This window comes from Pleurodeles waltl, chromosome 10 (assembly GCF_031143425.1).
Source record: "Pleurodeles waltl isolate 20211129_DDA chromosome 10, aPleWal1.hap1.20221129, whole genome shotgun sequence".
In the NCBI taxonomy this organism is placed as follows: domain Eukaryota; kingdom Metazoa; phylum Chordata; class Amphibia; order Caudata; family Salamandridae; genus Pleurodeles; species Pleurodeles waltl.
In genome coordinates this window covers 310,698,788-310,716,054 of record NC_090449.1, presented here as the reverse complement: position 1 = coordinate 310,716,054, position 17,267 = coordinate 310,698,788, and the positions used below count along the sequence as shown (strand labels likewise).

The 17,267-nt window shown below is 43.8% G+C and overlaps 1 protein-coding gene across 3 annotated transcripts in view; it reads left to right on the top strand.

The window, feature by feature from the left end:
* The window catches only part of ABCA3 (ATP binding cassette subfamily A member 3), a 453,847-nt gene extending 436,866 nt beyond the window's left edge, over positions 1 to 16,981 (top strand). For all 3 annotated transcript variants that reach the window (XM_069210492.1, XM_069210493.1, XM_069210494.1), the window contains exons 27-31: positions 5,428 to 5,615; positions 5,712 to 5,882; positions 7,178 to 7,368; positions 8,387 to 8,460; positions 10,686 to 16,981. In XM_069210492.1, the coding sequence (XP_069066593.1) occupies positions 5,428 to 5,615; positions 5,712 to 5,882; positions 7,178 to 7,368; positions 8,387 to 8,460; positions 10,686 to 10,817 (756 nt within the window). In that variant the 3' untranslated portion in view covers positions 10,818 to 16,981. The remainder of the gene's footprint in view (positions 1 to 5,427; positions 5,616 to 5,711; positions 5,883 to 7,177; positions 7,369 to 8,386; positions 8,461 to 10,685) is intronic.
* Positions 16,982 to 17,267: the final 286 nt, after the last annotated feature.

Genomic DNA, 17,267 nt, shown 5'->3' with positions numbered 1-17,267 from the left:
TATTCAAAATAGTGAATCGTTACATAGCAATAAAAAACATTACAATCAACACATTTAAAAACTCCGGAAAATATAAAAATAACAACAACTAATATAAGACATATACAATAGCAAGTAGTACTTGCTATACTGACAAGAACTGGCAATAATAAAAGTAGCTGCAATTAAAAAATGGTCATACATGATGTTAAAAGAAAAAGGATCCTTAATGTTTAAGTTTGTGCAAGTATCACCCATCGTCAATTCTAAAACATCATAAAATTCATTAAGTTGTGACCTGTTGTAGGATACAGTATAAAGGGCATTAAGGCCCAAGACCTAATCCAGAGGCAGCAGAACAACCCATTTCTGTCCATATCTCCATAAATATAATAAGTAACGGGAGACAGCAAAAGCTATTGACTAGGTTGAGTCAGATCTTAATATCCTAGTAACAACTTTTTAATTTCTAGCACCAAGATTCTGACACAGTGGCAAGATCCATGTCTTCCTGTAAACAAGATAATATGTACAAAAGTACAGGACAGGATCTATGAATTCCTTAAGCTTAGGACAAAAAAGGCAACTCATTGCTGAATCGGAGGGGGATGTCGCCATTTCACAGTAAAAATTCAAAGTGGCAAAGTCCTGTTGTGAAATTTGATGTGCAGAGTTCTAGCAGCCGGAGGCACAATTGCATCTATATATTCTTCCGGGGAATAAGTGTTTTTGAACTCCATGAAAGCTCAAGTCAAAGAACCCGCACTCCTGGTCCTGTGGGAACTGCCATCCATATGGCTACAGTACAGCCCCTTGAGCATAGACTTCAATACACTGCATGAGGATTCAGGGTGGGTCCATAAATTCTCACATCCAATCTCTGCTAAACCGTGTTTATTGTACCACAACCACAGGATTCTAGCAGCACCCGGGGAGTTTTATAACTTCTTGTAAGCCCATCCAATAAGGCATTAGGGCCTCAGTGGACCAAATCCTCCTCCAATACAACACGGGTCTAAGCCTAACTCAGTGGGCAAGGGGACGGATACCAAGACCTTGACGGGCTGGGACAAGAGGAGTGCTGACTGGGAGGTTTGTAAGGAGGCATATAAAAAAAATTCCTACCAATTCCAAATAATTTACATTGTCGTGAGAGAGAGAGGCACACACCCACACCCCACCCCGATAAATTTGCAATTCGGGGGATATCGGACCACAGCTAGAGCCCATGAAATCTCTCAAAATTCCACCAATCTAATGCTCTAGCCAGAGTTTGCTCTTATGAATCTGGGGACACCAACCAAAATGTTTGTTAAGGGTGTACCCTAAATATTCAAATGTGCAAACCATTGTAGACTGAAGGGCATCTGGACTACTGTCAAGGATTCAATACTGTATACTAGGTTTTATAAGACACCAGACTGGTCCGACAGGTTCTGAATACCCATAGGATATTTTGAGACCAACAGGGTGTCTTCCGCATCCAGGAGAGAGGGGACCTTCCTATTAGTCAAAATCGGGACATCGTGTTTACTTTGCTCCAGCAAGATGACCATATCATTGATAAATAACAAGAACAAAGCAGGAGCAAAAAAGCACTTCGGTCTTACACCCCGAGGCACAATTTACTCTGACAATTCCCCAGAGCAGCAGCAGCTGACCAGTGCGTAGTTACCCAGGTGCTGCCTTCTAAAAACATCTCCTAAATATTTCGGGACACCCCTGTCAACCGAGACTTGCCACAGTGCATCCCTTAGAATTAAATCAAACACCGACCATAGGTTGACGAAAATTACATAGAGGTGACCACCTCGCAACGTTACATATTTACAATAAAGTAATTGCAGTTGAAGCACTTGGTCGGGGGTGATAATCCCAGCCCTGAACCCAACTTGCAAAGAAGTCAGCATTCCAGCATTCTCCATCCAAACTTGTAGTTTGCTCAGCAGGATTCGACTAAAGAGCTGCAAACTGTCAATGAGGCTGATGGGACGATAATTGGATGAAAGAGACCTGAAGCCTTTTTTTTTTAATGGAATGTATTCTCAGCCCCAGCCCAGGTATGTGGCATAAGTACGCTCATGATCTTATTTGAATAAAGAGCAAATAGGGGCTCCGGATCTCTTTCCCAGCTTTAAACAGGTCCCCTGGAATCCTATTCAGCCCTGGTGCTTTCCCTGGGGTGATCCAGTCTATGGCTTTAGCAACGTCTCTCTCAGTTATAGGGCAGAAGGTGCAGTCTGTCTGGTTAACCATGACAGCCCTAGGTGAGGCACAACATGATTTGCCTTCCTCCACCCTTTCTGTTGGGGCGTCTGCGCCACCCAGGGAACAAGGCACAGTCACGCCTTCAGACACCCCACTATTAGAGGTTGCTACAGTGTCAGTAGATGGCAGTGGGAACGTAACATTTGATCCCAAATCATAAGCATAGAGACCTGTAAAGTGATCAACCCAAGCAGCAACTGTTATGTTGCTACAGAGGTGCTTCAAAGTCTATGGTTATGTTAGCTCGTATTTGCCAAAAAGAATGGTGGTCTTTCCCTTTAATTGCAAGTAATAGTGCCTCTCATTTGGCCACTCCATAATCACGCTTGGCCTTGTCCACTGCAATTTTATAGGATACTATAGCTTCCTGGATAGCAACTCTTGACCCATCCTTTAATAGCAACTGTTAGGGCATGCCCGGCTGACCTACATGCCTTGGAATACCATTTGGCAACATGTGTGCGATTGGGGAGAGACCTCGTGTTCCCAGTTAAAGTTCCTTTAAGGAGAAAAATAGTGCCTTATGGATAGCTGAGTAACCCCCCACCCCTCCCCCATGAGGACGATGATGCAGGGAGCCCCCTCCCTGGGCCAAAACTGCTCCCAAGACAGTAGTAGTAGTCTTGTACAGCTGTGCCTGGAGGACTGGAGTGGCTGCAGTAGTGCGCCATCTCAAGCTACGACGATTGCTAGAGGGTTGCAGCCTCCTATCCAAGGGTTTGTGCTCCTGGGATGGAATACTATGACCCAGCACGCCCAAAAAAAGGTCCAGGGCATTGTGGTCACTCAAGGTCAAGGGACAAATGTCTCTCAGTCGGCTCTATCTACTTGGTAACAACATTAACAGCTGAAGCCAAAAAAGAATCTAGAGATTTACGGAAAGGAGGGTTGACAATAGCACCGTCCTTCTTTGCAGCCAATTTATGCATGCTAATAGCTGGATTTCACTAGTAGTCAATATAGTGAAGGAGGAAACTCACCAAAACAATTGGTGCAGAAGTCTAAGGGGCTAAGAGGGGTGACCCAGTCCGGGCTCTGATGGGCACATATGGGTCCAGTCTTCGCCAGGGCCAACGCACAGGCATTTCATGTGCACATCCCGCGTGGTAGTATAGCAGCCTGCCTCCTCAGCATCAAGCGAGACCTGCAGCATATCTGGGACACCTAGTCCCTCCTCACAGCATCAAGTCCTTTTACCTGCCACACGCTGCGGGAAGCCCTCAGCACATTATAGCACGATTGTAGGAGAGCGCCGGAGGAAACCCAATCATGGCGCTCTCCGAACGCCTCGCCAGATCGACAACCCCGTCGTCATGGAGACGCATCGGGAAGGAGGCGGAAGTCGGCCCCGGAGTTCCGGGTTGCCGAGAGTGAAGAAGGGCACGGCGGGACGAGATGGGACTCCTCCTCCTCAGGACGTAAAACGGACCCCGAGGGAGAGACGGCCGAAAAGCGCGAGACGAGGAGAAACGGAGAGCCAGACGCCCGAGAAGAGACGGAGAGAAGCGTCAACCCGGAATACCCGAGAGAGACGGAAGAAAGGACGGAAGAGCCACCCCGAGAGGAGACGGAGGACGCGACAGCCTGCCACGGCCCAGGAGGGTCGTGGCTGGACAAGGAAACCTGCCGCCAAGATACCGGAACACGCCACCCGGAAGGAAAAGGAAGGGAAAGGAATAAGCAACCCACCTGAGACGGATAGAGACCAGAGAGGGAGAAAAGGAAAGGAAAACAGAACCCAGAACCACCGGTTACTCACAGACTGTTCTAAGTTATTCTCCCCCTTATCTACCGCCAAGAACAATAAAAAGCACGTAAACCCCTATAAAGGGTAGTTAACCTCAGTGTTTGTGTCCTCTATCACCCCTACACCACACCCATCGCCTACAACGATAGTGTAGCGGCCTGTCTCCTCAGCCTCAAGTGAGACCTGCAGGATATCGGGGACATGTAGTCCCTTATCACTGGTCCTGATCATCAAGTCCTTTCATCTGCTACATGACGCGGGAAGCCCCAGGGCTTTACAGCGCAGTAGTGTAGCGGCCCGCCTCTTCAGCCTCAAGGGAGACCTGCAGGATATCTGGGACGCGTAGTCCCTCCTCACCGCAGCAGATCATCAAGTCCCTTCTCACGCCCGGGAAGCCCTCATCGCTTTATAGCGCAGTATTGCAGCAGCCCGCCTCCTTGGCCTCCAGGGAGACCTGCAGAAAATCTGGGACATGGGACATATAGTACCTCCTAACAGCACCAGGTTGTCAAGTCCTGTCATCCATATCTAAATCAGGCATTTCCAGATGGATAACTAAATGTTTTGAGATATGTTATGGCAAAGCTAAAAGAACTTTGCTCACACCTCCTAGAGACATTCTACCCATAAGATAGGAGCTTCTATGGCTTTCCTGGGCAATATATCAATAGCTGAAATTTGTAAAGCAGCTACATGGTCTACTCCACACACTTTGACTAAAGATTGTTGTGTGGGTATACTGGCACGCCAACAAGCAAATGTAGGACAGGCAGTGCTACGTACCCTTTTTCAAACTATTTCAACACCCACAGGTTAGCCAGCGCTTTCTGAAGGGCACTGCTTTACAGTCTGTGCAGACCATGTGTATCTACAGCCACACCTGCCATCGAACGGATTAGGTTACTTACCCTGCAAGCATCTGTTTGTGGAATGTAGTGCTGTAGATTCACATGCGCCCGCCCTTCTCCCCGGACACCCGTGGCTGTTGTATGACCTACTTACACTTTCACATGCATGGACATCCCTTAACACCCACTTACATTTCATTCTCATCCCGACAGTGGGATGACAATCTTAACAATGAAGCCGATGCCCGTGCTCATTATCACCGAGAGGATGAGTCACTTTGACTCCTGACTCAAGAAACCTCTTTGAAGAAAAACAGCAGAGCATGTGAATCTACAGCACTACATGCCACGAACAGATACTTGCAGGGTAAGTAACATAATCGTTCTCATAACCAGATTCAAAGATATTACATGTAGGTTTTAAATAGTAACTCCATCCCACATTAAAAACAAAATCAATTAATTTAGCGTTTCCATGCATCTTCCAAACAGCTTGTCACACCCTTTGTCCATGAAAGTGCTGTGGGATTGTGGGACTAAACTTTGTGTGACATGTTTATCTCCCTTGGCTGCACATTCTCCTAGGTCCAGCAGAGGATTGGATATTGCCCACAATTTGACGCACTACTGGATCACTTGACGGGTCGCGAGACTCTGAGCATGTATGCCCGATTGCGTGGAATTCCTGAACGGTACATTGCTAGCTGTGTGGAGAATATGTTAAGAGGTCTGCTCCTTGAGCCTCATGCTAACAAGCTGGTGAGGACCTACAGGTAGGCTGTGCTGTTACCTTCTGTTGCCTTCTTTTGCTCTTCCTCTAATTCTGTGAAACCAGTGTTCAACTTGACCTGCTTTCTGTACCTCCATAGTGGTGGCAACAAGCGCAAACTGAGTGCTGGGATTGCCCTTATTGGTGGCCCATCAGTTATCTTCCTGGATGAGCCATCCACAGGCATGGACCCTGTCGCCAGACGCCTGCTGTGGGATGCAGTTACAAGAACCAGAGAGTACGGCAAAGCTGTCATCATCACCTCCCACAGGTGATTGGAAATGTGATTAATGTTTTGAGATTTTACCAATTAATCAACAGCAACTAATAAGTCAATAAATTCCATTTTCTACTAAATTACACAGCTGTAGACCACCTGTCAGAGCAAAACTTATTGATGTTTTACATCAGTTGAGGCCCCAAATGCTTGACTGCCTTTACACAGGTTCCTTTTTTGTTAGCGTAATTTATACTTTATTGCAGTATATTTTGGTTATATATATATTATTTATTTTAAATTTTCATAAGGTGTCAGGCAACTAAATCTTAAATACTGAGATTTATTTTAATATATATTATTGCTGAATTGCATACTTTCTAGAAACAGACATACTCCCTCACGCATGTCTGAGCCGGGAGGAAGGTATGTAGTCCTGACCCCATTGAGATACCATTTGATAAAAAATCCATGTAGAAGAGGATTGTTGTCGTGCTTTTTGTTTCCATTGGAAAATACACAAAGGAACGACTTCCTTATACCAGTAAGATAAGTTTATTCGTTTGGGAAAGTCCCTTCCCCCACCCTCCTAGAATGAGGACAGTTATGCTCTGGTCAGAATCTTTGTTCCCCAACTGAAGCAACTGTCATGTTACCTGATGTTCATTATTAGTAAATACAAATACAGACCATAAGCACTAATCCTATTAATTAAATCAAAAACAAAGCAAAGTCTGCATCATTTTAAATCACTGATTGATTAAACTTAAAAGGTGTACTACATCGTCTGCAGGCGCTGTATCTGTAGTTATAATAACATAAAGGCCACCTGGTGTTTTAAAAGCAATCATACTTTGGATTTTTATGTGGGAAGTGCTTTTGTGAGACTGGGAAGAAAACACATTCTCCTCAGGCAATTCTCTGGTGAGAGTCCATGACTCCTTAAGACAGGTCTATTGGGCAGCCATTTTCATTACTTCTTGCTAACTCCAATGCTCAACATACCTGCTGACTTACCATTTTTATGTAGGCGGTGTATTTCTGTTTTGCCCAAAGTGTTAATATTTATCTGCTATTGCACTGATTAAAAGTACATCTTTTATTTATTTTCAGTGGGGCATTAGGAATACTCAGGTGTGTTTCCTCCAAATTCCCCTGACCCATGATACAGAATTTAATTCCTGGACCTTTGCCTCTGTCGTTCATGCCCAAGGTTTATCTGCACCCTAATGCCCCTCAGGTTGTCATTTGACTGAACAGCAGCATCATTGAAGTTGACCATTGTGGAATGGTTCTAAAAGTTGTCTTCATTTTGTCTTCTTTTCTCTAACCCTATTTGCCAACCACAGTATGGAAGAATGTGAGGCCCTCTGCACGCGGCTCGCAATCATGGTCAATGGACAGTTTAAGTGCCTAGGCAGTCCACAGCACCTCAAAAGCAAATTCGGCAGCGGCTACACTCTGCTTGCAAAGGTCAAGAGCGATGGGGTCGAGGATGCGATCCTAGCCTTTAAAGACTTCGTGGGGATGACTTTCCCAGGTAGGTAGTCGTCTAGAGGGCCACTTTTACGGTGATATCCCCACAGCAAGAATTCTTTAGCAACTCAGATTCACCAATGTTTACTGGTAGTCTGAAACTGAAATTACCCAGCCATGCATATGTGTTCATATTTTGCAACACCTATTTCAGCTTTTGATCTGCGATGACCTCTTTGCGCATTGTCCCTTGTTACTAAATTGAATTTACCTCTGCAGGTATAGGTCTCTGCATTAAGCCCATATTCCTCTGAGCAACCCCTGTCTCTGGAATGATGACCCTCTGCAGCATCCCCTTGTTTCTCTGTGCATCCTGGGGGATACAGGCCTTTGCTATTGACCCACTTACCCCAGGAAAGCTCTATCCCTGATGGTTTACATCTCTGTTGCCTCCTTTCATTCTTCAGATCCAGCTGTATTTGTTGAGCTGTATACATCTCTGCTATTGTACCTCTTTCCCGAGGACACATCAGTCCCTGAAGGTATAAAACCGTGCTATTATCCCTTGTTCATAAGAGAAGCTTAGTTCATAGTCATGCATCTAAGCTGAGCACCTTGTTAACATGGGTAGCTCTACCTCAAAATGCATAGACTAATGTGGTTGTCCTTTTTTTCTCTAAGAGGCTCAGTCGCCTGTGTAGCTGGGTTTTCCACTTGTTTTGTAATGTCCCTGCGCCACTAGAATATAAATCTATCTTAACACCTTAACTCAAAGCGCCGTAGCTCTAAAACGAATGAATCTCTAGTCTTTACCCTTGTTTCTTTAATAAGTTGCACGACACTGCTTTTGCACCTTTTTTCTCATTCAGGTCTTATTCTAGGAGCCAGCCAGCTTTAATTTCCCTGCTGCTTCCCTGCGCTGTTATAGGGAGCAGTAGGGAACCGACTCCTTTGGTATCCCCTTTTGCTGCTTAATGGAAACGGGAAAATCTTTTGTCTCTGGGAAGTCTCTGCTTTTCAGAGAGATTGTGGAAACTCTTCACGCACTTGAGAACCTTGAAAACTTTTTTTCTGTCTTCCAGGAAGTGTCCTGAAACATGAACACCAAGGGATGGTGCATTATCATCTGACTGACAAGAGCCTTAGTTGGGCAAAGGTAAGACTCTGGATTCAGTGAGCACAAGTGAAGAAGCCCAGGGCATTTGGTGTGGTGGGGCACAGGTAAGGTGGTAGCAGGATGAGCCACAGGAAATGACAAAGATTAAGTGATGGGGTGGTGGTAAACCCAAGGCAATGAGGCACAGTTAAGACGTCGGCTGGTTGGCAACAGTTAAGGAACAGACTGTGCCCTCCTCTCCTAGAATAATTGAAGCTTCTCTGTCGTAAGAAAGCAAGGTGTAGCAAAGGACCACAGGTGAGCCCAAGAACAGGAGACATCTTATGAGTTATTAAAACAGTGTGGCCTGGACGTGTTTGTGATGGCCAGTCGCTATGATATTAATGTGGTGGCCTCCTCCTAGAGCACATCCCATTTGGCAGGCTCGGACTAGGTCGTGTGCCTGTGGGGACTCAGCCTCTACAGGGCACTGCTACCACAGGGAAAGACCTAAGGCCATGCAGATTTGTCACCAACACAAAGACAACTTGAGCCTTGTGGTAAGGCAGTGCAAGCTTGAGGTCTCCCATAACTGAGCGCCAGTGTGTGTATCTCTTTATCCAGTGCAACATGTGACCACCTTTAATCTGCAGCTAGTGCTAGTTATGGCCCTGCCTCCTTATTGCTACATATACTACAGTTCTGTAGTACGGTGAGAAACTGGGGAAGATCAGATAAGAAAATGAGGCACTAGAAGACAATCTGCAAATAAGGCTCTTATGAAAAATGAAGAGGCGCAAATAAGGCTCTTATGAAAAATGAAGAGGAGTACATTCTGGCGAGTAACACACAGTAGTGGTGAGGTATTCAGAGGACCTTGGATAAAGTGGATGGAGGTAGGAGAGCGATCAACAACCGCTAAGGGAAGTAGTTGTAAAACAAATGTGGATCTACCAGAGATGCTGCTTTTAAGGCTTGGGGGATGGAACAAGAAACTGTTTGTGACGCGCCTGGGAGGGAGTAGCACCAAGTGTATGGAAGGGTAGAATTATACACTTCAGTAAAACTACATCAAAACAGGTGGCAGTTATGCTGTGGCTGACTGTTTTGCTTTTGTTAGCCGCTTGATAGTTAAGTACAAGGGCGCAGTGAACACCCTCCCCCACCCCCCAAACTTAAGCCACTACAGCGGGTGTGGGTTTTTGTATTGGCCCTTATCTGAAACTTGGCAGATAAGAGATCATAATTAACTAAATGGATGAAAGAATGGTATGTTGCTAGAAAAGGGACAGTAAGATGGGCGAGTGCATGCATAAGAGGGTGAAAGGATGGATGAGTGGGTGAAAGTATGGGTGGATGAAAGGATGAATGGGTAAAAGATGGATAGGTGGGTGAAAGGATGGGAGTGTGAATGGATGGGTGCATAAATGGGTGAAAGGATGGGTGCGTGGGTGAAAATCTGTGTGGATGAGTGGGCGAGATGATGGATGGATGCCTGGTGTGGTGGATGTGTGAGTGAAAGGACGAGTAGATTGGTGTATGAAAGGATGGCAGAGTTAATGGAAATCTGGGAGGATGGATGGGTAGGTGAAAGGATGGCAGATTAAATGGAAATCTGAGAAGATGGATGAACGTGTCAAAGGATGGCAGTGTAAATGGAAATCTGAAAGGATGAATGGTTGGACAAAAGGAGTAATTAATTGCTGAAAGGCGTTACTGGTGGATGGGTAAGTAAAATGATGGCTGTGTGGGTGGATGTATGGATGGATGTATGCATAGAGGATGGATATGTGAACACATGGATAGATGACTGGAATGTTGAAAGATTGAATAATGGATGAAAAAAATTAATGGTTGACAGAATAGTGGATATCTGCAGTTAGGATGAAGAGTGAAATGATGATGGATAGATGCTTGAATGGAAGTGACAAGGGAGCTATTCTGCGCTTACTTGCATCGCGTGCTTGGTGCCATCAGAGCTTTGGATTTAAGAGGGGAGTGTATTTTATTTTTCTGGCTACTCCCTTGGTTCAGTGTTTGGTTCAGGTTCCTATTGAATATCTAATCGCGGGGATGTGTGGACAGGACATTTGCTTTCTGTGACATTTAGCTCGGTAGGTGCGTTGCTGTCTTACATCTTGCCGTTTTTTTACTTTGATCTACACGATGGAAGCTGGAGGTGTATATTGTATACAAATTATACATGTTGGAGCCCCTGAGTGGAAATTGTGCCCTTTCATTTGTAATTTCGTGGTATTAACTTGCAGTTGCTTTCCTTTTTTAAGGTTTTTGGGGTGTTGGAAAAAGCCAAAGAGATGTACCACTTGGAAGATTATGCAGTCAGCCAGATTTCACTAGAGCAAGTTTTCATGAGCTTCACACGCTTCCAGCAGAGCACGAGGGAGCGAGGGAAGTGACCGGACTCTAACTTTACCAAATGGCCATACTTGGAAGAAAGAACAATAATTTATATATCAGCGTGCGTCTTATTGTGAAAGTGTATGAACGACTTCATCGCGGGTCAAGGGAAGTTTACTTGGAAGGCCCGCTGCTGTGTGAACCTATCAAAAGAGCAAGCAAGAGAAACTCTGAATGCACCACACTAATGCCTTGTTCTCAATGAAAAGCATTCCGTCCATCAATAACTGGCTGTTTGTGACCAAGCAGGGCAAGAAATAAGTCACAGGTTGGAGCCTCCCTCTGTTACCTCCAGGTGATGTCTAGTTTTGTGTCGGGGTGAACTACCTGTGCCACACCTCAGTAGATTTCCTGTCCAACCATTGGTCGTCTGCATTCTCCATACTCTACTATGCTCAAGTAGAGTAACAACAGGATTCCATGTAGTGAAGGACCTCATCAAAACACTTACTGGGTACAAAGACCGCTGCTGGGCGAATCTGCCCAAAGTAGTGCCTCATCTAGCAGGAGCTGCAGTGATCTACTGGCTCGGGCTCTAACCTTCCAGTGCTTGAGGAGACACAATACATGTTTACAGACTATATGCAGTAAAAGGAGGAAAGCCCTTCCCTGTTCTGGGAAAAGACCTTGTCATTTTATCATGATTATAAGGATGATACCACTTGTGGTTACACAAAGTTTATCCAAGGTGAGGGAGAGCAGGTGTATGTATAGCCAAATGAAGGGAAACTATTTTAGAACAAAAATAAAACCTGGGATAGAAAGCACCACCCAAGAAGAATGCTATATGTATGTGGAAACCTGTGTGTGCATAGCAGGCACAGATGTGATGGTGCCTGTGGGCCACTCAGAATGTAGGGTCTAAGCTACTTTACACGCAAACCTTTCAAATCAAAGATTTCTCACTTTTGTCCACTTGGATACTTTTTGACTGTGTTGCACTTTGCCCAACGCTCTAATATGTAAAGATCAATTTGAAAGTAGAATTGGGTTCCAAATATGTTCTGTATGTTGTAGTGTGTGCCTCATGGTTTGGAGCAGTTCTGACTTCGCTTTTTGTTGGACCAATTTGAACGATAGTTGCTGTAAACAATAGGATCATTCATTCCTAACACACAGAGCCAGGGACCTTACAAGAGCGTGAAGAAGATATTTAAAATGTTTTTTTTTTATTTGAGTTGAAAACACATTTGAATCTCTTGTTAAATTATATGCAAGTCAATTTTTTGCCACCCATAGAGATCGAAACGTCCCCTTTTGTGCCCTCAAGGTACCAAGAAGGATCCGTAGTCTCTTCCTCCCTTTAGGGTATCAGTGTTCAACGTATGTTCTGCAGGAAAAGTGACAGTATGCTATGTTTTCCATACAAAGTTATCCAGTCTCTCTTCTGGGCATTTAATTTAAGATGCGTAGTTAAGTGGGGCGCCCTGTTGTTTCCCAAGGTCTTTCTTCCAGATTCCCTCCTCCTGTGTCTAGACGTGGATATGCCAATTCCTTTGATGGCTTATTCATAGTTCATGAATACACTTTGATCTTCCTGGAAAGGTAAACTATTTGATTACAATGGAAATTACATCTAACGCTGAAAAATAAAACTGAGACAACATCATGTGGTTACCTAGCTTTCCCACAATTAGAGGGACTGGAGGGTAATAGCATCCCTTTTGCCAATATACATCAGTCGTGCTTTACTTAAACTTAAGCTGAACTACTCACCTACATTCAGGATTGTGGAGCACCAGCTAGCTTGAATGCCATGCATCTCTTTGTCAGGGCTGTGGTTCTTTAGGGATATTTCGATGTTCTTCAACAGACGTTCGTTTCTGGAACCATCAGAGCTCTAAGATTGCTTTTGACACTTCTTGCCAAAGGTTGCTGATATGGAGCACCAGAGATAAACTGTACAATATCTGGTTCACAGCTGGCCTCCAGGCCAAATGCGGTTAGTTTGTATTTTCCTCTTAGCTGGAGGAGAGAGGAGACGTACTGCTTAGGTTTGGGTCTGTGACATCACAGACTGCCTTGGTCTGTTTTGCTGTATGTACGTGCCACATAATTATTTTCAAGCTGTTGTGACTTGAAAGGTACCAGACATCCTTCTAGCAGTGCCTCCCTCCTTCCATTTTCTCAGTTTTGACTGTGGGATGCTTCCCTCATATGAAAGTCAACTCTCAGGCAACTGAACCTTGGAATATTGCAAAGTATCTGTTCATTGGCTGTCCTCACGGCCCAGTGGCACTCTTTCATTCATTGTAACGCAGTGCATACAGTCAGGGTGTTTTAAAAGAGAATACATCCTCCTAACGTTTATGTAGTTTTTCTTCTGCTCCTAGACTGACTTGCCTTGGGGCTTGCTACGTACTACCTTGGCAGATCTTGACAAAGAGTTTCCCTCAGCCCTTGTAAATTAACTAGTCCTACCACGTCAGCCTGAACAATTTATTTATTAATAGGGATTAGCTCAGGTAAATCATTTCCTGTGGCTTCTAAGCACTGCAATGAAACACTCCTGGAAGCTGAGCATGACAACCCTTGCCTTAAACTCTGAGGAAAGGGCTCCTTTAAGTCTTCCGTTATGGCATTCGCTTGTTCCACTGTCTGTATAGGCAACTGGTAGACGGAAGGGTTGGGGCCATCCGTTGTAAATATAGCTGCCCTTCCCATTGTTTTTAAGCCTTGGCCAATCTGCCCTTATACTAAGCCAGTCCCATTTTCTTCCAGTAACTGAACTTTATCTTCTAACAACACTGAAGAGAGTTGTAAAGTCCATGGATTCAAGAAAAAGAGGTGCTTTCTTTGCTATAATCACCATTGACGCCAAGCCACAAACTATGGCAGAAACATCTGATGTCTGGGTATCAAAAGACCAACCAAGAGAACTCGAAGTATTACACCCTTTCCTGATATTGACCATGTCTGCTAGTGACCTATGATTATTCATGAAGCACTGAGGACACGTGATGGCTCCTGTCAGAAATGCAACACCAACCATATATCTGTGTATCTGATCTAAGTTTTACTAGGTGTTGTCCAACAGGATGGGTTTTCACGTACTTGCATCCTCTGGGGAAAAAAGAGCTTGTAATTACGAGTGGTGCACCAAAGGAATATACTAGTGGCCCATAAAAGAATGGATCCAAGTCAGAGACTTCAGTCAGCAGTATACGTCCTGGTGGCCCACACTGTACAGAAGCCTCTCCACCCATTGCACCTGCTTCTTGCTTAAGAGATAGAAGTCCTTTTTTGCCGAGAGGCAGCTAGTCCTACTTAGAGGTCATCCATCCAATAACTACGTGTGATTTCTCTGCTTGGAATGAGGCACAAATGGGTAGTACCAGTGGTTGAATAATGCTCTGCATGTAGGCCGAACACAAATAGAATTGTAAGCAGAATGCACTGCAGTTCGTCTTTGTTATGAATTTGGGCTTCTGCCGAATCAATTGGGTAACCATAGCTTACTTGACTTATAATTAAAAAAAGAATATATGAAATGTCCAGGCTTTAGTCACAAAAACAGAGTATACAAGAGTGTAGTAGTGTTTTATATCTACAATATTCGTATTTTACATTTTAAAGGGTGTTGTGTCTGTAACTGCCCAAACCTCTGTACCATTCTGCACTTTGTATTGCATCACATTGGTGTTTTAGGATGGGATTAGCAGACACTTGGGCTGCTACAAGCTATCCGCCTTGTTTGGAAAATACTGTCTTATCCCATCAGGAAATGTCTAGTCCCTGTGCAGCCCATCATGGAGTCTGTGCTTCGTTTAAGGGTTTGAGTACCCTACACTAGATGTTAATTAACTGAAATTGCATTAGTATATGAAAACGACAGCTTCAATTTCCTAGAACTCTTAACAAAAGTCAGTATCCATTACAAACAGTAACAATGAAATACCCTTGTTTTAAAATGTATTTTATTGTTCTCTAAAATATGACTGTTTCAATACATCTTTCCCATATTTACAAGAAGCCTCCATCCTGACGTTCACACTTGAGAAGGACCTGAGAAGGCATCAGTGGGAAGTCATGTGGTATCTTTTGGGTAGCCTCCTCTATCCACAAACTTGTTTCAGTCCTACCCTTTGAGTTAGAGTGTTTGGAAATATGGACTGTGATAGCTCCTTCACCCTCGGAAGAAACACAAACGCCCATTCCTTCTATGACGTCACCAGAGATCCAGTTGTCTTATCAATAATGGTGTATGTTGTTGAGCTTTCATTTACAAATATTACTTGTGTGTAAACAGACCTTTACTGAAAACGGCCTGCTGTGTTTCTCGTTCTTCCTTCATGTCAACCTGCCAGGACTCTTCCACCAACACTCTGCCACCAGAAATAAATGTCCTCTACTATCACTAATGCCTTTAGACAACTACTTTGCCACAATACTATGCGGGATCCAACAGAAATATGTCAATTGAGCCTGTTGGGCAGAGGTTTCTAGTCTGGCAGCAGCTATATCTTGGGACGTACCTTTCTTCTAAGTGAAGTATTCTGTCTGAAAAGAACAGTGCTAACTTCTCTTTGCAAATTCACGTCTCCCACCCAAGGCTTTCAGTGGGTTTTGGGAAGATTATGGATTGGGTTACTGAATGTGCAGTCACTTACAAGAGAGTTAGATATTTAAACCTTGTACCATTTTGTACCAGACGGTTTATCTTGTACATCTATGGGAGAATCTGCATCACAAACTGTTTCCAAGAAAAAGATTCAGAATAGCTTCCCCAACCGTTTACAAGCATTCTGCACTATGCCACCGGCTACAGTGTAGCAGTACAGAGACGTAACATTGATGGCCTATCAGAATTTAGAATTTAAGAGATGGATTACAGTATGAACGTTAAGTTGAGGAATTTCACGTTATGCACTGCGAGTCAACTGTTCAATGTACGTTGGTACGAAGGATTTATTGTAAACGATGAGGTATATGGAAGTGGCCTTCTGAAACAATACGTCTGGTGCTAGAGCCTCATGGGCACTTTATCATGCAAAAAAGAGGAGAAGGTCACGATCTTTGGGTTGTGGGGCAAAAGGGCAGGAGAGATCAGAAACCAGCACTGCCTCTAACCTGCTAATATTGTATTTTAATGGTTTGGCTTGTTTAGTGTAATGTAATTTGGAACTCGTATTTAGTAAGCGACAGCCATGAATATTTACTGGCCACCAATGCAAATTTTAAAGATTGCACTAAAATCACTATGATTGTATGTTTTAAATTAACCAATATTTATGCTGCAATTTTGAAATTATAAGTAGAACCGTGTTGTGTGTTTATGGTGTCTTCTCTTCTCCTCGTGATTGGACCTTCGTGAATATTCTAAGAATGATCAAGAAATGTTTGTTGCTATTTGGAACGAAAGGCTATTTTGCGACACTCCCTCCTTCAGTCCTGTGACTGGAAAGTTACAATGAGTGATGTGGGTCAACAAGTTTATTTAAGTCCAGTCAGTCAGGGTTGTGTTCTTATGTTGGTTCTCAGCCCCTCAGTTCAAATGATGTTATTAATATGGACACAATAACCACCTAGGGGAGATATCGATTTTTCACGTTGATTGTATTAATCTCAGTAGTTTTTGTAACAAAATGATCTTTTTCCTATTGGAAAATGGGAAATATGTTGCAGAACTGCTTTTGATGACTTCTACTAACATAAGGTATTTCACTTTGGCTTCGCAAATTTCTTAACGCACACCTGGAAGACCTTTATAAAAAAGACAAAGATCCTGGAAAAGACGCAAAGTTAATCAAGTAAGTGTCGGTGCCTAAACCACCTTCTATGGAAGAGGGCAACCCTAATTGTACAGTTCCAAATGTATCCAACCAGAAGGCGTGATCGTTTTCGGCCATACCCAGCTGCGCATCATGTGCATGTCCTGTGCAAACAATGTGAACGAATCTCCTCATGGGAACACCAAAAGTGGGAGTGGGGTAGTATGGGGGTGGGGGCCAACTTCCATATAGGAACTCCATGAGGGCTTCTCATTAGTGGGGTTCCTTGTCTGTGGCACGAGACACAGGAGGTGTGCTAACCTGAATGCTGTACCCTACTGCTAGTCCTTACTGAAAGAACAGTAGTCTGTTGTTTAAACTGCTGTGCCTGTCAGGATAAAAGGGGCATATGTATAAGGACACAAAAACAAAAATAAAGATGTTGGAACATATTGATGAGTGCTTTACTGCAGTGTTTTAAATGGGAAAAAATAAGTGCCGGTACTCATTAGCATGAACTAGTAGTGTGATGGGTGGGGCTAGGGGCGGGGCTTAGAGCAAGACATGAGGGTACTTTATGACTTATATACCAGTTGCAGCACATCCCAAAGGCCCATGAGAAATGTATTTAAATAAACAAAACAAGTTAACTCGTTACACAAAACGAAAGCTAAACACAATATTTTAACATTTCTTTTGTTATGTAATATTTGCAGCTTCTTAATACCATACTGTTAT